The 25,719-nt window shown below is 36.3% G+C and overlaps 1 protein-coding gene across 4 annotated transcripts in view; it reads left to right on the top strand.

The window, feature by feature from the left end:
* LOC127540545 (uncharacterized) overlaps positions 1-25,719 on the top strand; it is a 63,245-nt gene that overhangs the window by 21,990 nt on the left and 15,536 nt on the right. Inside the window, exons 8-21 of one of the 4 annotated variants that reach the window (XM_051965266.1) lie at positions 16-57; positions 2,439-2,459; positions 3,190-3,210; positions 3,915-3,935; positions 6,224-6,250; positions 8,619-8,810; positions 10,345-10,371; positions 12,742-12,933; positions 14,464-14,490; positions 16,874-17,065; positions 18,532-18,558; positions 20,938-21,129; positions 22,615-22,641; positions 25,019-25,210. In XM_051965266.1, the coding sequence (XP_051821226.1) occupies positions 16-57; positions 2,439-2,459; positions 3,190-3,210; positions 3,915-3,935; positions 6,224-6,250; positions 8,619-8,810; positions 10,345-10,371; positions 12,742-12,933; positions 14,464-14,490; positions 16,874-17,065; positions 18,532-18,558; positions 20,938-21,129; positions 22,615-22,641; positions 25,019-25,210 (1,200 nt within the window). The remainder of the gene's footprint in view (positions 1-15; positions 58-2,438; positions 2,460-3,189; positions 3,211-3,914; positions 3,936-6,223; positions 6,251-8,618; positions 8,811-10,344; positions 10,372-12,741; positions 12,934-14,463; positions 14,491-16,873; positions 17,066-18,531; positions 18,559-20,937; positions 21,130-22,614; positions 22,642-25,018; positions 25,211-25,719) is intronic. The other 3 variants (XM_051965267.1, XM_051965268.1, XM_051965269.1) reach the window with 3 other exon arrangements.

Here is a 25,719-nt window from a genome sequence, read left to right as displayed (position 1 = left end):
GTCTCTCTGTCTCAGATTCTTTCCTACAACCCTCAGCTGAGAGCAACGTCACAACTAGTGAGTATTATGTCCTTCATTATTGAAATATTTGAATGTGTTGATACTACATAGAAGAGAAGGATTTAGGAACTTAAGCTTATCAAAAAGCCCCCTAAGTCAATGCGTCCACTTAGTATGTAGGGTTGTAGAGTATGTAGGGTTGTGGAGCCTCTTCTGTTTTGATTTCTCTTAGAAGTGTTTGTTTTGCAAAACAGGATTCTTAATTAATTAATTGACAAAATAATGGAAATTTGGAAAAATCAGTGAAAGGGAAGCACTGAGACATGAGAAATCTAGTGGAAATGCCTTGATCAATCGCATTTTAACCAACGATTCTGTGTGTATAAATCAATATCAAAAAGCCTGAATATTCTCAAAGATAGATCTATTAAAGAGGCATTCAAAATATATGTAAAGGACAATTCAGAAAAATTAATTTTACCTGTCTTGGTGTGTTTCTCTTTTTCTGTTTATCACTTTCTTCCATCCTTTAGGTGTGAGCAAAAATGCAATTGGTTAGTAATATGTTCTTCATTTTTCAATATCTATATGTATTGATATTATATAGTAAAGGGAAATGAGCTGTTCAATATGACCCCAATTCCATGCATTCATCCAGTCATAATTTTGGTAGTGGGAGACTTTGCTTGCTTTGTTTTTCCAAGTCTTTGTTTCCTAAAAGTGTTTTTAATTAATTGAGAACATCATGGAGATTTTCATAAATGTCAATGAATGGGATACACTAGGACATGAGGAATCTAGTACAAGTCAGTGTGATTTTAGTTTTATTTCTTTCAACTGGACTTGACCTTAGTAGCTAGTCATTTTTAGCTTGATAGATGAGAAAATAAATCATTTATGGTGTTATCACTTTTTTAAATTATAGCTTTTTATTTACAAGTTATATGCATGGGCAATTATTTAGCATTGACAGTTGCAAAATCTTTTGTTCCAACTTTTCCCCTTCTTTACCCCACCCCCTCTCCCAGATGGCAGGTTGACTAATAGATGTTAAATATGTTAAAGTATAAATTAAATACAATATATGTATATATGTCCATACAGTTATTTTGCTGTACAAAAAGAATTGGACTTTGAAATAGTGTACAATTAGCCTGTGAAGGAAATCAAACGTGCAGGGGGACAAAAATAGAGGGATTGGGAATTCTGTGTAGTGGTTCATGGTCATCTCCCAGAGTTCTTTCCCTGGCTATAGCTGGTTCAATTCATTACTGCTCTATTGGAACTGATTCGGTTCATCTCATTGCTGAAGGCCACGTCCATCAGAATTGATTATCATATAGTATTGTTGTTGAAGTATATAATGATCTCCTGGTCCTGCTCATTTTACTCAGCATCAGTTCATATAAGTCTCTCCGGCCTTTCTGAAATCCTCCTGCTGCTCATTTCTTACAGAACAATAATATTCCATAATATTTATATACCACAATTTATTCAGCCATTCTCCAATTGATGGGCATCCCACTTGGTTTCAAGTTTTTGGCCACTACAAAGAGAGCTGCCATAAACATTCTTGCACATACAAGTCCCTAAGTCTAGTAGTAACACTGCTGGGTCAAAGAGTATGTACAATTTGATAATTTTTTGAGCATAGTTCCAAATTGCTCTCCAGAATGGCTGGATGCATTCACAATTCCACCAACAATGCATCAGTGTCCCTGTTTTTCCACATCCCCTCCAACATTCCACATTATCTTTCCCTGTCATTCTAGCCAGTCTGACAGGAGTGTAGTGTATCTCAGAGTTGTCTTAATTTGCATTTCTCTGATTAATAATGACTTGGAGCATCTTTTCATATGACTAGAAATAGTTTCAATTTCTTTGTCTGAGAATTGTCTGTATATATCCTTTTGACCATTTATCAATTGGAGAATGGCTTGATTGCTTATAAATTAGAGTCAATTCTCTATATATTTTGGAAATGAGGCCTTTATCAGAACCTTTGTAAAAATATTTTTCCAGTTTATTGCTTTCCTTCTAATCTTGTCTGCATTAGTGGTGTTATCACTTTATAAAGATAATGGAGTTCTTTAGTGTCAGGCCTGAAATCAATTCAAATATGTTTGGCTAAAAAACACCTGAGAGTTTATATGGATAGATCTCTTTTACTTTGCAAATGAATAAAGAGGAAAACTATCTTTACTAAGATCTTAAGCTTATGTAATGTGAGAAGCATTCCCGGAATTACGTTGCTTAAAGCTAATTCGGTGTGCCTTCTTTTAGATCAAGAAGTGTAAATATTTAGACAAAAAGGTGCATTAGAAGTGATCAAGTAAAAGTAGCAAATGGATAATATATAGGAGCTAATTTGTCTTTTCTACATTTTTTCTCAATATCTGTGATTCTTTTTGTCTTCATCTCTTTTTTCTGCCTCTCAGTGAAGAAAAAAGAAGCAACTGGTAAGTCATATCATCTTTATTTTTCCAAAGAAATGCACAAGACAAAATTATGTATCAGTGAAAAGTTTAGGAAAATGATGTGATCAACATGATCTTCCCATTCCTGTAGCCCTCTAACCTTTATTTTTAGAAAATGGAGGTTTTGTCTGTTTTGATTTTTCTCAGAAGTATTTGTTTTGCTTAACAGAGTTTCTTCAGTGATGAATTGACATAATAATGGAAATTTTGAAAAAATCAATGAATTGGAAGTATTGGGTCATAACACATTTAGGGGAAGTCAGTATGATCTTTGTTTTATAGCTTTAATATTGGAAATGTCCTTAGAGGCTGATCAGTTCATAGTTTATCTATGACAAAATTGTTCCATAGTGATGAGATCAATTATTAAAAGTCACAGTGATCATAATTGTGAGATTTGTGTTTGATACAAATATGTTTAGATTATACAAAATCTCAGAGATTATGTGAAGAGATCCCCAATACTTGAGAAATTGAAAAAGAATTCACTAGGCATTAGAATGAATCCATTAGGGAACAGTCAATTGAATAATGTACTTTAACCAATGATTTATTGTATATTTCTCAATACCAAGGAGCCTGAATATTCTCAGTCATAGACCTATTAAAAGAAGCATTCAAAATGTACGTAAAGGATAATCCAGAAAGCTAATCTTACCTGTCTGTGTATGTTTTTCTCTTTCTCTGTTTATCTCTATCACCCATCTTTCAGGTGCGAGCAAAGATGCGATTGGTGAGTAATAATTTCTTCATTTTTCGATATTTATAAGTGTTGATATTATATTGTAAAGGGAAATGAGCTGGTCAGTAGGACCCCAATTACATACACTCATCCAGCCCCAATTTTTGTAGTTGTAGAGCTTATGTGTTTTGTCCTTCAAAGTCTTTGTTTTTTAATAGAGGAATTTTAATTAATTGAGAATATTGTGGAGATTTAAAAACAATGTCAGTGAAAGGGATGCAAGAAATGTAGTGGAAATGATTTTAGTTTTATTTCTTTCAACTGGACTTGATCTTAGTAGGAAGGTGTTCCTTTGCTTGATGGATAAGAAAATTGGTTGTCATGGTGTTATCAGTTTATAAAGACAACAGAGTTCTTCAGTGTGAGTCCTGAGATCAATTCAAATATGTTTTGCTAGAAAACATTTTAGAGTTTATATGAATAGATCCCTTTTACTTTGTAAATAAAAAAATGGAAAAATGCCTTTACCAAGATTGGAAGCTCATATAATTTGAGAAGCTTTCCCTGATCTATGTTGCTTAACTCGCAATTTGGTGCGCCAACTTCTAGATCAAGAAAGCAAAGATTTAGGCAAATAGGTGCAAAAGGCATAGTAAAAGTAGCAAATGGATAATATATAGGAGCTAATTTTTCTTCTCTATGTTTTTCTCAAAATCTGTGATTCTCTCTGTCCTCCTCTCTCTTCTATTTCTCAGTGGAGCAAAAAGAAGCTACAGGTGAGTTATGTCCTCTTCATCAAAAATATGCAAATGATAATATGTAGCAGTGGAAAGTTTAAGGGAAATGATCTGATCAGTATGACCTTCCCATCCCTGTAGGCATCTAGTCCCAAATTTTGCAGTGCTAGAGCTTGTCCATTTTGTCTTTCCACGTCTTTGTTTTCTAAAAGAGTGTTTTTAATTAATTGAGAACAATGTGAAGATTTTCCCAATTGTCAGTGAATGGGACTCACTGGGACATGAGGCATGTAGTGAAAGTCAGTGTGATATCTATTTTATTTGTTTCTATTGGACTTGACCTTAATAGCTAGTCACTTCTTAGTTTGATGGAAAAAAAAAGATTCTCTATAGTGTTACTACTTTGTAAAGGTAATGGGATTCTTCAGTGTGAGATCTGTGATCAATTCAAATCTGTTTTGCTAGAAAATATCTCAGGGTTTATATGGATAAATCCACTTAATTATGCAAATAAAAAAAGGGGTAAAATGTTTTTACCAAGATCAGAAGCTTATGTAATTTGAGTAGCTTTCCCTGATCTCTGTTGTTTAAACTATAAATCAATGAGCCTTCTTCCAGATCAAGAAGCCAAAGATTTAGGGGAAAAGTGTATTTGGAGAGGCATAGCAAAAGAAGCAAATGGAAAATATATAGAGCTAATTTTCCTCTCCATGTTTTTCTCAATATCTGTGATTCTCTTTGTCCTCATCTCTTTTTCTTTTACCTCTCAGTGGAGAAAAAATAAAGCAACTGGTGAGACATTTCCTGTTCATTATCCAAAGATATCCACAGGGTAGCAGTGGAAAGTTTAGGAAAATGTCCTAATCATTTTGACCTTCCCATCCCTATAGCCATCTAACCTCAACTTTTAGAAAGGGGAGATTTTGCCCATTTTGATTTTACTCTGTAGTATTTGTTTTCTTCACTATGGTTTTTTTTTTTTGTTTGTTTTCTATTTTTAATTAAAGCTTTGTGTTTACAAAACATATGTATGGGTAATTTTTCAACAGTGACTCTTGCAAAACCTTTTGTTCCAAATTTTCTCCTCCTTCCCCCCACCACTTCCACAAGATGGCAGGTAATCCAATATATGTTAATGTGTTAAATGTGTTAAAAAGAAGTAGACCTGTATCAGAAGTGAACCTTATTTTAAGAATACTGATTAAAACATGATCAAAGAGGCCATATCTGTATATTCAAAAAAAATCATGTTTATTTATCAAGTTGAATTTATGCTAGAAATTGAAGGATCTTTCAAATTTAGAGAGAATAGAGACATACTACTATTAATAGCAAGCACAAGAGCAATTAATTTTGTAGTATAGGAAATTCAGAGGATGTCCATCAATTGGGAAAGGATTCAATAACATACAGCATGTATTTGTGTTAGAATATTATCATCTTATGGAAAATGATGACCAGGATGCTCTCAAAAAAAATCTGGAAATTCCTCCATCAACTCAAATTAAATGTGCTATATACAAAGTAATAGCAATGTTCTGGGATGACCAAGCATTAAGGACTGCTATTCCCAGCAGCACTATCATCTATGAATATTCTGAAGGGCTTATGATTAAAAATCCTGTTTATACCCAGAGAAGGAACTGATTGTGTCAGAATACAAATTGAAACCATTCTCTCTCTCTTACTCTCTCTTCTTCCCTCTCTCTTTCTCTCTCACGCCCGCCTCTCTCAATGTATTTGAATAAAGGGGAACATCTTTGGTGAAAAGACCACCAGAAAGGAAAGTAAATTTGCAAGTTTAACGAAATCTTGGCAGAGATGCAAAATGGAAAACAATTAGTTAAAAGCCATGAAAAAATTGCTTTTTTATACTAATGAGGCCTGATTCCCAGCCTCCCAGAAAATTATGCCAATGGTTAATGTTTTAAGAATGCTGTTATAATCATTCTGTTGATGTACACTATGATCCTTATTGCTTAATAGGTTTTGTTCAGAAGTAAATTTACTACAAAATATTTATTTGAATATATTTGCAAATTGCTTCTATTTTGGGGCTAGAATCTAGTTGTGAATTATAATGTTTATTATTAACACTCTCCTAGGGATTAGGGTGTGGACTTTCTAATAGCTCAAAAATATGAGAATGGGGGCCCTAATATTTTTAATAGAACTCAAGATTGACCAGAGCTGAGTCTGAGCAATCCCTAATGACTGGGTAAAAGATGAATGGTTCAAATCCCCAGCCCCTGTGGCTGCAGTTATGTTGTGCTTCTTTATGTTGTGCTGGAATTTTAATCTTATTTCCTCTTTTGGTTTTGTTTCAGATTTACAAAGTGTCCAGAAAAACAGAGGTAAACTGAAGCGACGATAAGCAAAATGGGGAGAGCAAAATGTCTTTGAACTAGTTCTGAGATTTTATTGGAATGTAAGCTCCATTTAATTCAACAATATTGGATGACAGAGAAGAATCTATTACCTTCCAAATATTCATTGAAAGAAGCTTAATAATAGCCAAGACTAGGAAGATGAGAGTTCCACTGTATATTGCTCTGGTCAGCCTACATCGGAAGTATTACTGATTTTGGTTTTGGGTGCTACACATTAGGAAGGACATTTATAAATTGAGATTCCAGGGAAGGGAAGTCAGGGTGGTTAAGGGCCTTAAATTGATGCCAAGTGAGAACCTGATTAAGAAAGAGGATATTTAAGGTGCACATGTTGGGGAATCTCGGTGGTGCACTGAATACCATATTGGACATGGAGTCAAGAGCATCTAAGTTCAAACCCAGCCTGAGACAGTAGTGACGTGATGTTAGGCAAGTCATTTAGTTTTAGTTTACCTCATATTTCTCAATTGTAGAATGGAGATCACAATTGGGATTCCCTGCCTTTCAAGGCTGTTGTGAAGATGAAATGAGATAATGATTATAAAGCACACAGAAGCTTACAAATAGCAGGTGTTATAAAAAATCCTAGCTGTATTTTTTATATAAATGAGCATATTGAAGGTGTTCAAGTATTTGAAAAGCTGCCATGTGAAATAGGGATTATAATTATTCTGCTTGGAAGACAGAAAATTTCTCTTTCTAATTCCTAGGTGACAAGCAAAAAGAAGGTTCAAAGGGTTATAGATTTAGAGTTTCAAGAAACTCATCCTCTCATTTTATCTGTGCCAAAGCCCAGTGTAATAATTTAGAAGATAGTTACACTTGGAAAAACTCAGTGATTGGGAAATCACTTGGAAGCAAGCTATCCAGTAGAATTAGCCTTATTAAAGAATTATAAATTGAAAATCATTAGGAAACTTAGGGGCCTTTGAATCCAATCTACTCAATAAGAAAACAGGAATAGAGAGATTAAATTAGGAATCCAAAGTCATAAAGTTGTTAAGAGTTGGAGTAGTGTCTCATTCAATACCCTCTTACGTTATGACACAGGTCTAGACAGAAGTCACACACAAAAGATTGCAAGGAGAATTTGTAGGTGAACCAAGTGTAATAATAATCCAGGTCTTCTACCTCTGAGTTAGGCACACAATTATGTGGTTTTTCTCCAGTTTTATCAGCTATCTGAAGCAAAGGCTGTGGCTGGTAGGAATAATCAACTGCTGAGTTTATAAAGGGCAAGGTCCTTGATAGAATAGCATAGAAAGGATAATTGGGGGAAAAAAAGGATTGTGTAAGAGTTAAAGTAATTCATCAGGGGATGAAGATGAAGAAGAGAAGAGAATTTTCCAATGCAGGGGTAATAGTTTGAGAAAAAAACAGAGAAGTAGAGGATGGAAGGTCACAGTGAGAATGAACAGTGAGGTTTGGGGTTTTGTGGCAGAGGGAGAGGTTGTGGAGTATAAGGGAATTTCAGAGTTTATAAGCATAGAAGTCGTGAATGTATGGGGGACCACAAGATGCAGGACATGAACATCTCTGTGAAGCTGAGATGTGGTGAGGAAGCAGGTCTTGTGAAAGAAAAATGTTGAAGAACTGGGAGATGAGAGTGAATATTCCTTTTCTATTTGGGGGAGTATCAATATATTTCCTGAAATCTTATATCATGAAGCCGGGAGTTGGGGAGAAAAGAAAGAAGGTGAGCCAATGACTGAACTCTTTGCAAAAATTGGGGGGTGTCCTGGGTATCAATAAACAAAAACTACCAGAATTTAATTGTGTAGTAGATCCAGATTAAGTGAAACACAAAGAGAGAAGTTACTGAAAGACGTTTATAGAGGGTAGTCTGGATATTCTAACTGCCTCATGTTACACAGTGCATGGGAAAATGAGTAAAAAGATAACCAGTGCTGGAAAGGGAGACCAAGTAGACTGGAATAAGGAAGGAGGCTATTTTCAGTGGGAAACAAAATATGAAAGGAGTGGGAAAGGAAATGTTTTAAGGAAGAAAACATACGTGTTATCAATGGAGACTGCATTCCAGAGAGCAAAGTAGAAGGGATGGGTAGGTCTAGAATGGAAGGTTGTGGGAGTTGGGTTAAAAGGGATGGGAATAATTTGAATAATTAGAGGCTGTGTTTCAGAATCATTAAGAAGAGGAGGTTGCAACTGGGTGTGAGCTTATTAATCATTGATAAATGAATTCAGAGACATTATCAGTATTCTTAGGGCTTGCCTTCAGAATAGAAACTTCTTGTTCATTTGTCTACTTAGGGGAAGGGACTAATGGGAGAATCGGATGGAATGTTATTTTTTTCTCTTGCACACTATCCAGGCTGGTTCAGCAGAATTGTGGAGAGAATAAAGGGGAGTAACACGCAGGAGTGGGCCAATCCAGGAAATATACAAAATGAACAAAGAAGAATAGACCCTTCCTCTCTTTCCTATCGTGGAGAAGTACAAGAAGGAGAGCAGAAGAAAATGGAAGGAAATCTCCATTTCTCCACTGACACCTGGAAGAGGCCAGGTTAGAAGTCTGGGGATAGGATGGATTGGTATCTCTCTTCCTCTTTTGCAATCAGGAAGAGTTGAGATGAACTTCATGCTGAATTCTATTAAACTTTTAAAAAATAAATAATTTTTAGGTTCCACTTATATAAAGTATATATTTGTGTGTGTGTGTGTGTGTGTTTGTGTGTATAAAGAGAGAGAGAGAGAGAGAGAGAGAGAGAGAGAACATAGAAGAGAGAAGAGAGAGAGAGAGAGAGAGAGAGAGAAAATAGAAGAGAGGGGAGAGAGAGAGAAGGCATCTTATGAAGCTTCTTATATGACACATTTATTGTGTTCATGCACAAATCAGTTGACATAAATTAGGCAAAGAAAAAGAAGTAGACCTGTATCAGAAGTGAACCTTATTTTAAGAATACTGATTAAAACATGATCCAAGAGGCCATAGCTGTGTATTCAAAAAATCATGTTTTTTTACCAAGTTGAATTTTTGCCAGATATTCAAGGATCTTTCAAATTTAGACATAATAGAGACATACTTCTATTAATAGCAAGCACAAGAGGAATTAATTTTGTAGTATAGGAAATTCAGAGGATGCCCATCAATTGGGAAAGGACTCAATAACATACAGTATGTATTTGTGTTAGAATATTATCATCTTATGGAAAATGATGACCAGGATGCTCTCAAAAAAAATCTCAAAAAAACTCCTCCATCAATGCAAATTAAATGTGTTATATACAAAGTAATAGCAATGTTCTGGGATGACCAAGCGTTAATGACTGCTTTTCCCAGCAGCACCATCGTCTATGAATATTCTGAAGGGCTTATGATTAAAAATCCTATTATACCCATAGAAGGAACTGATTGTGTCAGAATACAGATTGAAACCATTCTCTTTCTCTCTGCCCCTCCCTCTCTCTTTCTCCCTCACCCCCACCTCTCTCAATGTATTTGAATAAAGGGGAACATCTTTGGTGAAAAGACCACCAGAAAGGAAACTAAAGTTGGAGCTTGAATGAAATCTTGGCAGAGATGCAAAATGGAAAATAATTAGTTAAAACCATGCAAAAACTGCTTTTTTATACTAGTGAGGCCTGACTCCCAGTCTCCCAGAAAATTATGCCAATGGTTAATGTTTTACAAACTCTGTTATAATCATTCTGTTGATGTATACTATGATCCTTATCGCTTAATAGGTTTTGTTCAGAAGTAAATTTACTACAAAATATCTTATTTTATTTGTTTTTTGAATATATTTGCTAATTGCTTCTATTTTGGGGCAAGAATCTAGTTGTGAATTATAATGTTTATTATTAACATTCTCCTTGGGACTAGGGGTAGACTTTCTAATGGCTCAAAAATATGAGAATGCGGGCCCTAATATTTTTAATAGAACTCAGGATTGACCAGAGCTGAGTCTGAGCAATCCCTAATGACTGGGTAAAAGATGAATGGTTCAAATCCCCAGCCCCTGTGGCTGCAGTTATGTTGTGCTTCTTTACCTTGTGTTGGAATTTTAATCTTATTTCCTCTTTTGGTTTTGTTTCAGATTTACAAAGTGCCCAGAAAAACAGAGGTAAACTGAAGCGACGATAAGCAAAATGGGGAGAGCAAAATGTCTTTGAACTAGTTCTGAGATTTTATTGGAATGTAAGCTCCATTTAATTCAACAATATTGGATGACAGAGAAGAATCTATTACCTTCCAAATATTCATTGAAAGAAGCTTAATAATAGCCAAGACTAGGAAGATGAGAGTTCCACTGTATATTGCTCTGGTCAGCCTACATCGGAAGTATTACTGATTTTGGTTTTGGGTGCTACACATTAGGAAGGACATTTATAAATTGAGATTCCAGGGAAGGGAAGTCAGGGTGGTTAAGGGCCTTAAATTGATGCCAAGTGAGAACCTGATTAAGAAAGAGGATATTTAAGGTGCACATGTTGGGGAATCTCGGTGGTGCACTGAATACCATATTGGACATGGAGTCAAGAGCATCTAAGTTCAAACCCAGCCTGAGACAGTAGTGACGTGATGTTAGGCAAGTCATTTAGTTTTAGTTTACCTCATATTTCTCAATTGTAGAATGGAGATCACAATTGGGATTCCCTGCCTTTCAAGGCTGTTGTGAAGATGAAATGAGATAATGATTATAAAGCACACAGAAGCTTACAAATAGCAGGTGTTATAAAAAATCCTAGCTGTATTTTTTATATAAATGAGCATATTGAAGGTGTTCAAGTATTTGAAAAGCTGCCATGTGAAATAGGGATTATAATTATTCTGCTTGGAAGACAGAAAATTTCTCTTTCTAATTCCTAGGTGACAAGCAAAAAGAAGGTTCAAAGGGTTATAGATTTAGAGTTTCAAGAAACTCATCCTCTCATTTTATCTGTGCCAAAGCCCAGTGTAATAATTTAGAAGATAGTTACACTTGGAAAAACTCAGTGATTGGGAAATCACTTGGAAGCAAGCTATCCAGTAGAATTAGCCTTATTAAAGAATTATAAATTGAAAATCATTAGGAAACTTAGGGGCCTTTGAATCCAATCTACTCAATAAGAAAACAGGAATAGAGAGATTAAATTAGGAATCCAAAGTCATAAAGTTGTTAAGAGTTGGAGTAGTGTCTCATTCAATACCCTCTTACGTTATGACACAGGTCTAGACAGAAGTCACACACAAAAGATTGCAAGGAGAATTTGTAGGTGAACCAAGTGTAATAATAATCCAGGTCTTCTACCTCTGAGTTAGGCACACAATTATGTGGTTTTTCTCCAGTTTTATCAGCTATCTGAAGCAAAGGCTGTGGCTGGTAGGAATAATCAACTGCTGAGTTTATAAAGGGCAAGGTCCTTGATAGAATAGCATAGAAAGGATAATTGGGGGAAAAAAAGGATTGTGTAAGAGTTAAAGTAATTCATCAGGGGATGAAGATGAAGAAGAGAAGAGAATTTTCCAATGCAGGGGTAATAGTTTGAGAAAAAAACAGAGAAGTAGAGGGATGGAAGGTCACAGTGAGAATGAACAGTGAGGTTTGGGGTTTTGTGGCAGAGGGAGAGGTTGTGGAGTATAAGGGAATTTCAGAGTTTATAAGCATAGAAGTCGTGAATGTATGGGGGACCACAAGATGCAGGACATGAACATCTCTGTGAAGCTGAGATGTGGTGAGGAAGCAGGTCTTGTGAAAGAAAAATGTTGAAGAACTGGGAGATGAGAGTGAATATTCCTTTTCTATTTGGGGGAGTATCAATATATTTCCTGAAATCTTATATCATGAAGCCGGGAGTTGGGGAGAAAAGAAAGAAGGTGAGCCAATGACTGAACTCTTTGCAAAAATTGGGGGGGTGTCCTGGGTATCAATAAACAAAAACTACCAGAATTTAATTGTGTAGTAGATCCAGATTAAGTGAAACACAAAGAGAGAAGTTACTGAAAGACGTTTATAGAGGGTAGTCTGGATATTCTAACTGCCTCATGTTACACAGTGCATGGGAAAATGAGTAAAAAGATAACCAGTGCTGGAAAGGGAGACCAAGTAGACTGGAATAAGGAAGGAGGCTATTTTCAGTGGGAAACAAAATATGAAAGGAGTGGGAAAGGAAATGTTTTAAGGAAGAAAACATACGTGTTATCAATGGAGACTGCATTCCAGAGAGCAAAGTAGAAGGGATGGGTAGGTCTAGAATGGAAGGTTGTGGGAGTTGGGTTAAAAGGGATGGGAATAATTTGAATAATTAGAGGCTGTGTTTCAGAATCATTAAGAAGAGGAGGTTGCAACTGGGTGTGAGCTTATTAATCATTGATAAATGAATTCAGAGACATTATCAGTATTCTTAGGGCTTGCCTTCAGAATAGAAACTTCTTGTTCATTTGTCTACTTAGGGGAAGGGACTAATGGGAGAATCGGATGGAATGTTATTTTTTTCTCTTGCACACTATCCAGGCTGGTTCAGCAGAATTGTGGAGAGAATAAAGGGGAGTAACACGCAGGAGTGGGCCAATCCAGGAAATATACAAAATGAACAAAGAAGAATAGACCCTTCCTCTCTTTCCTATCGTGGAGAAGTACAAGAAGGAGAGCAGAAGAAAATGGAAGGAAATCTCCATTTCTCCACTGACACCTGGAAGAGGCCAGGTTAGAAGTCTGGGGATAGGATGGATTGGTATCTCTCTTCCTCTTTTGCAATCAGGAAGAGTTGAGATGAACTTCATGCTGAATTCTATTAAACTTTTAAAAAATAAATAATTTTTAGGTTCCACTTATATAAAGTATATATTTGTGTGTGTGTGTGTGTGTGTTTGTGTGTATAAAGAGAGAGAGAGAGAGAGAGAGAGAGAGAACATAGAAGAGAGAAGAGAGAGAGAGAGAGAGAGAGAGAGAAAATAGAAGAGAGGGGAGAGAGAGAGAAGGCATCTTATGAAGCTTCTTATATGACACATTTATTGTGTTCATGCACAAATCAGTTGACATAAATTAGGCAAAGAAAAAGAAGTAGACCTGTATCAGAAGTGAACCTTATTTTAAGAATACTGATTAAAACATGATCCAAGAGGCCATAGCTGTGTATTCAAAAAATCATGTTTTTTTACCAAGTTGAATTTTTGCCAGATATTCAAGGATCTTTCAAATTTAGACATAATAGAGACATACTTCTATTAATAGCAAGCACAAGAGGAATTAATTTTGTAGTATAGGAAATTCAGAGGATGCCCATCAATTGGGAAAGGACTCAATAACATACAGTATGTATTTGTGTTAGAATATTATCATCTTATGGAAAATGATGACCAGGATGCTCTCAAAAAAAATCTCAAAAAAACTCCTCCATCAATGCAAATTAAATGTGTTATATACAAAGTAATAGCAATGTTCTGGGATGACCAAGCGTTAATGACTGCTTTTCCCAGCAGCACCATCGTCTATGAATATTCTGAAGGGCTTATGATTAAAAATCCTATTATACCCATAGAAGGAACTGATTGTGTCAGAATACAGATTGAAACCATTCTCTTTCTCTCTGCCCCTCCCTCTCTCTTTCTCCCTCACCCCCACCTCTCTCAATGTATTTGAATAAAGGGGAACATCTTTGGTGAAAAGACCACCAGAAAGGAAACTAAAGTTGGAGCTTGAATGAAATCTTGGCAGAGATGCAAAATGGAAAATAATTAGTTAAAACCATGCAAAAACTGCTTTTTTATACTAGTGAGGCCTGACTCCCAGTCTCCCAGAAAATTATGCCAATGGTTAATGTTTTACAAACTCTGTTATAATCATTCTGTTGATGTATACTATGATCCTTATCGCTTAATAGGTTTTGTTCAGAAGTAAATTTACTACAAAATATCTTATTTTATTTGTTTTTTGAATATATTTGCTAATTGCTTCTATTTTGGGGCAAGAATCTAGTTGTGAATTATAATGTTTATTATTAACATTCTCCTTGGGACTAGGGGTAGACTTTCTAATGGCTCAAAAATATGAGAATGCGGGCCCTAATATTTTTAATAGAACTCAGGATTGACCAGAGCTGAGTCTGAGCAATCCCTAATGACTGGGTAAAAGATGAATGGTTCAAATCCCCAGCCCCTGTGGCTGCAGTTATGTTGTGCTTCTTTACCTTGTGTTGGAATTTTAATCTTATTTCCTCTTTTGGTTTTGTTTCAGATTTACAAAGTGCCCAGAAAAACAGAGGTAAACTGAAGCGACTATAAGCAGAATAGGGGAGACCAAAATGTCTTTGAACTAGTTCTGAGATTATATTGGAATGCAAGCTCCATTTAATTCAACAGTGTTGGATGACAGAGAAGGATCTATTACCTTCCAAATATTCATTGAAAGAAGTTTAATAATATCCAAGACTAGGAAGATGAGAGTTCCACTGTATATTGCTCTGGTCAGCCTATATCGGAAGTATTACTGATTTTGGTTTTGGGTGCTACACATTAGGAATGACATTTATAAATTGAGATTCTAGGAAAGGGAAATCAGGGTGGTTAAGGGCCTTAAACTGATGCCAAGTGAGAATCTGATTAAGAAAGGGGATATTTAAGGTGGACATGTTGGGGAAGCTCAGTGGTGCACTGAATACCATATTGGTCATGGAGTCAAGAGGATCTAAGTTCAAATCCAACCTGAGACATTAGTGACATGATGTTAGGCAAGTCATTTAGTTTTAGTTTACCTCATTTTTCTCAATTGTAGAATGGAGATCATAATGGGGATTCCCTACCTTTCAAAGTTGTTGTGAGGATGAAATGAGATAATGATTATAAAGCACACAGAAAGAGGCTTGCAAATAGCAGGTGCTATAAAAAATCCTAGCTGTATTTTTTATATAAATGAACATATTGAAAGTGTTCAAGTATTTCAAAAGCTGCCATGTGAAATAGGGATTATAATTATTCTGCTTGGAAGACAGAGAATTTCTCTTTCTAATTCCTAGGTGACAAGAAAAAAGAAGGTTCAAAGGGTTATAGATTTAGAGCTTCAAGAGACTAGGGATCTAGCCTCATTCTTTCATTTTGCCTGTGCCAAAGTCCAGTGTAACAATAATTTAGAAGATAGTTACACTTGGAAAAACTCAGTGATTGGGAAATCACTTGGAAGCAAGCTATCGAGTAGAATTAGCCTTATTAAAGAATTATAAATTGAAAATTATTAGGAACTTTAGGGGCCTTTGAGTCCAGGCCACTCAATAAGAAAACAGAGGTATAGAGAGAGTAAATTATGTATCCAAGGTCACAAAATTGTTTCGCATTGGAGTAGTGTCTCATTCAATACTCTCTTATGTTATGACACAGGTCTAGACAGAAGTCACACACCAAAGATCGCAAGGAGAATTTGTAGGTGAACCAAGTGTAATAATAATCCAGGTCTACCTCTGAGTTAGGCACACAATTATGTGGTTTTTCTCCAGTTTTATCAGCTATCTGAAGCAAAGGCTGTGGCTGGTAGGAATAATTGACTGCTGAGTGTAGAAAGGGCAAGGTCCTTGATAGAATTAGTATAGAAAAGATAATTGGGGGAAAAAAAGGATTGTGTAGAGTTAATCTAATTCATCGGGGGGTCAAGATGAAGAAAGGAAGAGAATTTTTCAATGCAGGGGTAATAGTTTGAGAAAAAACAGAGAAGTAGAGGGATGGAAGGTCACAGTGAGAATGAACAGTGAGGTTTGGGATTTTGTGGCAGAAATGTGTGTGGAGGTGTGGAGTATAAGGGAATTTCAGAGTTTATAACTATAGAAGTTGTGAATGTATGGGGGACCACAAGATGAAAAACATGGTCATCTCTGTGAAGCTGAGGTGTGGTGAGGAAGCAGGTCTTATGAAAGAAAAATGTTGAAGAACTGGGAGATGAGAGTGAATATTCCTTTTCTATTTGGGGGAGTATCAATATATTTCCTGAAATCTTATATCATGAAGCCGGGAGGTGGGGAGAAAAGAAAGAAGGTGAGCCAGTGACTGAACTCTTTGCAAAAAATGGGGGGATGTCCTGGGGATCAATAAACAAAAGTTACCAGAATTTAATTGAGTAGTAGATCCGGATTAAGTGAAACACAAAGAGAGAAGTTACTGAAAGACATTCATAGAGGATAGTCTGGACATTTTAACTGCCTCATTTTAAACAGTGCATGGGAAAATGAGTAAAAAGATAATCAGTGCTGGAAAGGGAGACCAAGTAGACTGGAATAAGGAAGGAGGCTATTTTCAGTGGGAAACAAAATATGAAAGGAGTGGGAGAGGAAATGTTTTAAAGAAGAAAACACATGTGTTTTCAATGGAGACTGCATTCCAGGGAGCACAGTAGAAGGGATGGGTAGGTCTAGAATGGAAGGTTGTGGGAGTTGGGTTAAAAGGGATGGTTAAAAAGAGTCTGTGTTTCAGAATCATCAAGAAGAGAAGGTTGCAACTAGGTGTGAGCTTATTAATCATTGATAAATGAATTCAGAGACATTATCAGTATTCTTAGGGCTTGCCTTCAGAATAGAAGCTTCTTGTTCATTTGTCTACTTAGGGGAAGGGACTAATGGGAGAATCGGATGGAATGTTATTTTTTTCTCTTGCACACTATCCAGGCTGGTCCAGCAGAAATATGGAGAGAATAAAGGGGAGTAACACGCAGGAGTGGGCCAATCCAGGAAATATACAAAATGAACAAAGAAGAATACACCCTTCCTCTCTTTCCTATCGTGGAGAAGTACAAGAAGGAGAGCAGAAGAAAATGCAAGGAAATCTCTCGTTCTCCACTGACACCTGGAAGAGGCCAGGTTAGAAGTCTGGGGATAGGATGGATTGGTATCTCTCTTCCTCTTTTACAATCAGGAAGAATTGAGATGAATTTCAAGGTGAATTCTATTAAATATTGTAAAAATAAATGATTTTTAGGTCCCACTTATATAAACTATATATTTGTGTGTGTGTGTGTGTGTGTGTGTGTATTTAGACAGAGAAAAGATAGAAGAGAGGAGAGAGAGAAGGCATGTTATGAAGCTTCTTGTATGACACATTTATTGTTCTGATGCACAAATCAGTTGACATAAATTAGGCAAAGAAAAAGAGGTAGACCTGTATCAGAAGTGAACCTTATTTTAAGAATACTGTTTAAAATATGATCAAAGAGGCCATTGCTGTGTATTCAAAAAATCATGTTTGTTTACCACGTTGAATTTATGCCAGAAATTCAAGGATCTTTCCAATTTAGAGAAAATAGAGACATATTTCTATTAATAGCAAGCACAAGAGGAATTAATTTTGTAGTATAGGAAATTCAGAGGATGGCCATCAATTGGAAAAGGACTCAATAACATGCAGTATGTATTTGTGTTAGAATATTATCATCTTATGGAAAATGATGACCAGGATGCTCTCAAAAACATCTGGAAATTCCTCCATCAACGCAAATTAAATGTGTTATATACAAAGTAATAGCAATGTTCTGGGATGACCAAGCGTTAATGATTGCTATTCCCAGCAGCAATATCATCCAAGAATATTCTGAAAGGTTTATGATTAAAAATCCTATTTATACCCAAAGAAGGAACTGATTGTGTCAGAATACAGATTGAAACCATTCTCTCTCTCTTTCTCTCTCTCCTTCCCTCTCTCTTTCTCTCTCACCTCCACCTCTCTCAATGTATTTGAATGAAGGGGAACATCTTTGGTGAAAAGACCACCAGAAAGGAAACTAAAGTTGCAGGTTTAATGAAATCTTGGCAGAGATGCAAAATGAACAATAATTAGTTAAAAGGCATGGAAAAACTGGTTTTTTATACTAGTGAGGCCTGACTCCCAGCCTCCTAGAAAATTATGCCAATGGTTAATGTTTTACGAACTCTGTTATAATCATTCGGTTGATGTACACTATGATCCTTATTGCTTAATAGGTTTTGTTCAGAAGTAAATTTACTACAAAATATCTTATTTTATTTGTGCTTTGAATATATTTGCTAATTGCTTCTATTTTGGGGCAAGAATCTAGTTGTGAATTATAATGTTTATTATTAACATTCTCCTTGGGACTAGGGGTAGACTTTCTAATGGCTCAAAAATATGAGAATGGGGGCCTTAATATTTTTCATAGAACTCAGGATTGACCAGAGCTGAGTCTGAGCAATCCCTGACTGGGTAAAAGATGAATGGTTCAAATCCCCAGCCCCTGTGGCTGCAGTTATGTTGTGCTGCTTTACATTGTGCTGGAATTTTAATCTTATTTCCTCTTTTGGTTTTGTTTCAGATTTACAAAGTGCCCAGAAACACAGAGGTAAACTGAAGCGACTATAAGCAGAATAGGGGAGAGCAAAATGTCTTTGAACTAGTTCTGAGATTATATCAGACTGCAAGCTCCATTTAATTCAACAGTGTTGGATGACAGAGAAGAATCTATTACCTTCCAAATATTCATTGAAAGAAGCTTAATAATAGCCAAGACTAGGAAGATGAGAGTTCCACTGTATATTGCTCTGGTCAGCCTATATCGGAAGTATTACTGATTTTGGTTTTAGGTGCCATGCATTAGGAAGGATATTTACAAATTGAGATTCCAGGGAAGGGAAATCAGGGTGGTTAAGGGCCTTTAACTGATGCCAAGTGAGAACCTGATTAAGAAAGGGGATATTTAAGGTGGCCATGTTGAGGAAGCTCGGTGGTTCACTGAATACCATATTGGACATGGGATCAAGAGGATCTAAGTTCAAATCTAGCCTGAGATATTAGTGACGTGATGTTAGGCAAGTCATTTAGTTTTAATTTACCTAATTTTTCTCAAATGTAGAATGGAGATCATAATGGGGATTACCTGCCTTTCAAGGTTGTTGTGAGGATGAAATGAGATAATGATTATAAAGCACACACAAGGAGGCTTGCAAATAGCAGGTGCTATAAAAAATCCTGGCTGTAGTTTTTATATAAATGAACATATTGAAGGTTTTCAAGTATTTGAAAAGCTGCCATGTGAAATAGGGATTATAATTATTCTGCTTGGAAGACAGAAAATTTCTCTTTCTAATTCCTAGGTGACAGGAAAAAAGAAGGTTCAAAGGGTTATAGATTTAGAGTTTCAAGAGACTATGATCTAGCCTAATCCTCGCATTTTATCTGTGCCAAAGCCCAGTGTAATAATTTAGAAGATAGTTACACTTGGAAAAACTCAGTGATTGGGAAATCACTTGGAAGCAAGCTATTGAGTAGAATTAGCCTTATTAAAGAATTATAAATTGAAAATTATTAGGAACTTTAGGGGCCTTTGAGTCCAGGCCACTCAATAAGAAAACAGAGGTATAGAGAGAGTAAATTATGTATCCAAGGTCACAAAGTTGTTAAGCATTGGAGTAGTGTCTCATTCAATACTCTCTTATGTTATGACACAGGTCTAGACAGAAGTCACACACCAAAGATCGCAAGGAGAATTTGTAGGTGAACCAAGTGTAATAATAATCCAGGTCTTCTACCTCTGAGTTAGGCACACAATTATGTGGTTTTTCTCCAGTTTTTCAGCTATCTGAAGCAAAGGTTGTGGCTGGTAGGAATAATTGACTGCTGAGTGCAGAAAGGGCAAGGTCATTGATAGAATAAGTATAGAAAGGATAATTGGGGGCAAAAAAGGATTGTGTGGAGTTAAACTAATTCATCAGGGGATGAAGATGAAGAAAGGAAGAGAATTTTTCAATGCAGGGGTAATAGTTTGAGAAAAAAACAGAGAAGTATTGAGGGATGGAAGGTCGCAGTGAGAATGAACAGTGAGGTTTGGAGTTTTGTGGCAGAGGGAGAGGTTGTGGAGTATAATGAAATTTCAGAGCTTATAAGCATAGAAGTCATGGATGTATGGGGGACCAGAAGATGCAGGACATGAACATCTCTGTGAAGCTGAGGTGTGGTGAGGAAGCAGGTCTTATGAAAGAAAAATGTTGAAGAACTGGGAGATGAGAGTGAATATTCCTTTTCTATTTGGGGGAGTATCAATATATTTCCTGAAATCTTATATCATGAAGCCGGGAGGTGGGGAGAAAAGAAAGAAGGTGAGCCAGTGACTGAACTCTTTGCAAAAAATGGGGGGATGTCCTAGGGATCAATAAACAAAAGCTACCAGAATTTAATTGAGTAGTAGATCCGGATTAAGTGAAACACAAAGAGAGAAGTTACTGAAAGACATTCATAGAGGGTAGTCTGGACATTTTAACTGCCTCATTTTAAACAGTGCATGGGAAAATGAGTAAAAAGATAACCAGTGCTGGAAAGGGAGACCAAGTAGACTGGAATAAGGAAGGAGGCTATTTTCAGTGGGAAACCAAATATGAAAGGAGTGGGAGAGGAAATGTTTTAAAGAAGAAAACACACGTGTTTTCAATGGAGACTGCATTCCAGGGAGCACAGTAGAAGGGATGGGTAGGTCTAGAATGGAAGGTTGTGGGAGTTGGGTTAAAAGGGATGGTTAAAAAGAGTCTGTGTTTCAGAATCATCAAGAAGAGAAGGTTGCAACTAGGTGTGAGCTTATTAATCATTGATAAATGAATTCAGAGACATTATCAGTATTCTTAGGGCTTGCCTTCAGAATAGAAGCTTCTTGTTCATTTGTCTACTTAGGGGAAGGGACTAATGGGAGAATCGGATGGAATGTTATTTTTTTCTCTTGCACACTATCCAGACTGGTCCAACAGAAATGTGGAGAGAATAAAGGGGAGTAACACGCAGGAGTGGGCCAATCCAGGAAATATACAAAATGAACGAAGAAGAATAGACCCTTCCTCTCTTTCCTATCGTGGAGAAGTACAAGAAGGAGAGCAGAAGAAAATGGAAGGAAATCTCCATTTCTCCACTGACACCTGGAAGAGGCCAGGTTAGAAGTCTGGGGATAGGATGGATTGGTATCTCTCTTCCTCTTTTACAATCAGGAAGAGTTGAGATGAATTTCAAGGTGAATTCTATTAAATATTGTAAAAATAAATGATTTTTAGGTCCCACTTATATAAACTATATATTTGTGTGTGTGTGTGTGTGTGTGTGTGTGTGTGTGTGTGTGTGTGTGTATAGAGAGAGAAAAGATAGAAGAGAGGGGAGAGAGAAAGAGAGAGAAGGCATGTTATGAAGCTTCTTGTATGACACATTTATTGTTCTGATGCACAAATCAGTTGACATAAATTAGGCAAAGAAAAAGAGGTAGACCTGTATCAGAAGTGAACCTTATTTTAAGAATACTGTTTAAAATATGATCAAAGAGGCCATTGCTGTGTATTCAAAAAATCATGTTTATTTACCACGTTGAATTTATGCCAGAAATTCAAGGATCTTTCAAATTTAGAGAAAATAGAGACATATTTCTATTAATAGCAAGCACAAGAGGAATTAATTTTGTAGTATAGGAAATTCAGAGGATGGCCATCAATTGGAAAAGGACTCAATAACATGCAGTATGTATTTGTGTTAGAATATTATCATCTTATGGAAAATGATGACCAGGATGCTCTCAAAAACATCTGGAAATTCCTCCATCAACGCAAATTAAATGTGTTATATACAAAGTAATAGCAATGTTCTGGGATGACCAAGCGTTAATGATTGCTATTCCCAGCAGCAATATCATCCAAGAATATTCTGAAAGGTTTATGATTAAAAATCCTATTTATACCCAAAGAAGGAACTGATTGTGTCAGAATACAGATTGAAACCATTCTCTCTCTCTTTCTCTCTCTCCTTCCCTCTCTCTTTCTCTCTCACCTCCACCTCTCTCAATGTATTTGAATGAAGCGGAACATCTTTGGTGAAAAGACCACCAGAAAGGAAACTAAAGTTGGAGCTTGAATGAAATCTTGGCAGAGATGCAAAATGGACAATAATTAGTTAAAAGGCATGGAAAAATTGCTTTTTTATACTAGTGAGGCCTGACTCCCAGCCTCCCAGAAAATTATGTTAATGGTTAATGTTTTAGAAACTCTGTTATAATCATTCTGTTGATGTACACTATGATCCTTATTGCTTAATAGGTTTTGTTCAGAAGTAAATTTACTACAAAATATTTATTTAAATATATTTGCTAATTGCTTCTATTTTGGGGCAAGAATCTAGTTGTGAATTGTAATGTTTATTATTAACACTCTCCTTGGGACTAGGGTGTGGACTTTCTAATGGCTCAAAAATATGAGAATGGGGGCCTTAATATTTTTCATAGAACTCAGGATTGACCAGAGCTGAGTCTGAGCAATCACTAATGACTGGGTAAAAGATGAATGGTTCAAATCCCCAGCCCCTGTGGCTGCAGTTATGTTGTGCTTCTTTACGTTGTGCTGGAATTTTAATCTTATTTCCTCTTTTGGTTTTGTTTCAGATTTACAAAGTGCCCAGAAAAACAGAGGTAAACTGAAGTGACTATAAGCAGAATAGGGGAGAGCAAAATGTCTTTGAACTAGTTCTGAGATTAAATTGGAATGCAAGCTCCATTTAATTCAACCATGTTGGATGACAGAGAAGAATCTATTACCTTCCGAATATTCATTGAAAGAAGTTTAATAATAGCCAAGATTAGGAAGATGAGAGTTCCACTGTATATTGCTCTGGTCAGCCTATATAGGAAGTATTACTGATTTTAGTTTTAGGTGCCATGCATTAGGAAGGACATTTACAAATTGAGATTCCAGGGAAGGGAAATCAGGGTGGTTAAGGGCCTTTAACTGATGCCAAGTGAGAACCTGATTAAGAAAGGGGATATTTAAGGTGGCCATGTTGGGGAAGCTCGGTGGTTCACTGAATACCATATTGGACATGGGATCAAGAGGATCTAAGTTCAAATCTAGCCTGAGATATTAGTGACGTGATGTTAGGCAAGTCATTTAGTTTTAATTTACTTCATTTTTCTCAAATGTAGAATGGAGATCATAATGGGGATTACCTGCCTTTCAAGGTTGTTGTGAGGATGAAATGAGATAATGATTATAAAGCACACAGAAGGAGACTTGCAAATAGCAGGTGTTATAAAAAATCCTAGCTGTATTTTTTATATAAATGAGCATATTGAAGGTGTTCAAGTATTTGAAAAGCTGCCATGTGAAATAGGGATTATAATTATTCTGCTTGGAAGACAGAAAATTTCTCTTTCTAATTCCTAGGTGACAGGAAAAAAGAAGGTTCAAAGGGTTATAGATTTAGAGTTTCAAGAGACTATGATCTAGCCTAATCCTCACATTTTATCTGTGCCAAAGCCCAGTGTAATAATTTAGAATATATTTATACTTGGAAAAACTCAGTGATTGGAAAATCACTTGGAAGCAAGCTATCGAGTAGAATTAGCCTTATTAAAGAATTATAAATTGAAAATTATTAGGAACTTTAGGGGCCTTTGAGTCCAGGCCACTCAATAAGAAAACAGAGGTATAGAGAGAGTAAATTATGTATCCAAGGTCACAAAGTTGTTAAGCATTGGAGTAGTGTCTCATTCAATACTCTCTTATGTTATGACACAGGTCTAGACAGAAGTCACACACCAAAGATCGCAAGGAGAATTTGTAGGTGAACCAAGTGTAATAATAATCCAGGTCTTCTACCTCTGAGTTAGGCACACAATTATGTGGTTTTTCTCCAGTTTTTCAGCTATCTGAAGCAAAGGCTGTGGCTGGTAGGAATAATCGACTGCTGAGTTTAGAAAGGGCAAGATCCTTGATAGAATAACTATAGAAAGGATGATTGGGGGATAAAAAGGATTGTGTAGAGTAAAAGTAATTCATTGGGGGTCAAGATGAAGAAAAGAAGAGAATTTTTCAATGCAGGGGTAATAGTTTGAGAAAAAACAGAGAAGTATTGAGGGATGGAATGTCGCAGTGAGAATGAACAGTGAGGTTTGGGGTTTTGTGGCAGAGGGAGAGGTTGTGGAGTATAAGGGAATTTCAGAGTTTATAAGCATAGAAGTCGTGAATGTATGGGGGACCACAAGATGAAAGACATGGTCATCTCTGTGAAGCTGAGGTGTGGTGAGGAAGCAGGTCTTATGAAAGAAAAATGTTGAAGAACTGGGAGATGAGAGTGAATATTCCTTTTCTATTTGGGGAAGTATCAATATGTTTCCTGAAATCTTATATCATGAAGCCAGGAGGTGGGGAGAAAAGAAAGAAGGTGAGCCAGTGACTGAACTCTTTGCAAAAAATGGGGGGATGTCCTGGGGATCAATAAAAAAAAGCTACCAGAATTTAATTGAGTAGTAGATCTGGATTAAGTGAAACACAAAGAGAGAAGTTACTGAAAGACGTTCATAGAGGGTAGTCTGGATATTCTAACAGCCTCATTTTAAACAGTGCATGGGAAAATGAGTAAAAAGATAACCAGTGCTGGAAAGGGAGACCAAGTAGACTGGAATAAGGAAGAAGGCTATTTTCAGTGGGAAACAAAATATGAAAGGAGTGGGAGAGGAAATGTTTTAAAGAAGAAAACACAGGTGTTATCAATGGAGACTGCATTCCAGAAAGCAAAGTAAAAGGAATGGGTAGGTCTAGAATGGAAGGTTGTGGGAGTTGGGTTAAAAGGGATGGTTAAAAAGAGTCTGTGTTTCAGAATCATCAAGAAGAGAAGGTTGCAACTGGGTGTGAGCTTATTAATCATTGATAAATGAATTCAGAGACATTATCAGTATTCTTAGGGCTTGCCTTCAGAATAGAAGCTTCTTGTTCATTTGTCTACTTAGGGGAAGGGACTAATAGGAGAATCAGATGGAATGTTATTTTTTTCTCTTGCACACTATCCAGGCTGGTCCAGCAGAAATATGGAGAGAATAAAGGGGAGTAACATGCAGGAGTGGGCCAATCCAGGAAATATACAAAATGAACAAAGAAGAATAGACTCTTTTTCTCTTTCCTATCGTGGAGAAGTACAAGAAGGAGAGCAGAAGAAAATGCAAGGAAATCTCTCATTCTCCACTGACACCTGGAAGAGGCCAGGTTAGAAGTCTGGGGATAGGATGGGTTGGTATCTCTCTTCCTCTTTTACAATCAGGAAGAGTTGAGATGAACTTCATGCTGAATTCTGTTAAACTTTTTAAAAATAAATAATTTTTAGGTTCCACTTATATAAAGTATATATTTGTGTGTGTGTGTGGGGGGGGTGGGGGGAGAGAGAGAGAGAGAGAAGGCATCTTATGAAGCTTCTTGTATAACACATTTATTGTTTTGATGCACAAATCTGTTGACATAAATTAGACAAAGAAAAAGAAGTAGACCTGTATCAGAAGTGAACCTTATTTTAAGAATACTGATTAAAACATGATCCAAGAGGCCTTATCTGTGTATTTAAAAAACCATGTTTATTTTCATGTTCAATTTATGCCACAAATTGAAGGATCTTTCAAATTTAGAGAAAATAGAGACATATTTCTATTAATAGCAAGCACAAGAGGAATTAATTTTGTAGTATAGGAAATTCAGAGGATGCCCATAAATTGGGAAAGGAG

This window comes from Antechinus flavipes, chromosome 6 (assembly GCF_016432865.1).
Source record: "Antechinus flavipes isolate AdamAnt ecotype Samford, QLD, Australia chromosome 6, AdamAnt_v2, whole genome shotgun sequence".
Taxonomy (NCBI): Eukaryota; Metazoa; Chordata; class Mammalia; order Dasyuromorphia; family Dasyuridae; genus Antechinus; species Antechinus flavipes.
The sequence above is the reverse complement of the archived record's forward strand: the minus strand, read 5'-3'. Positions and strand labels throughout refer to the sequence as shown.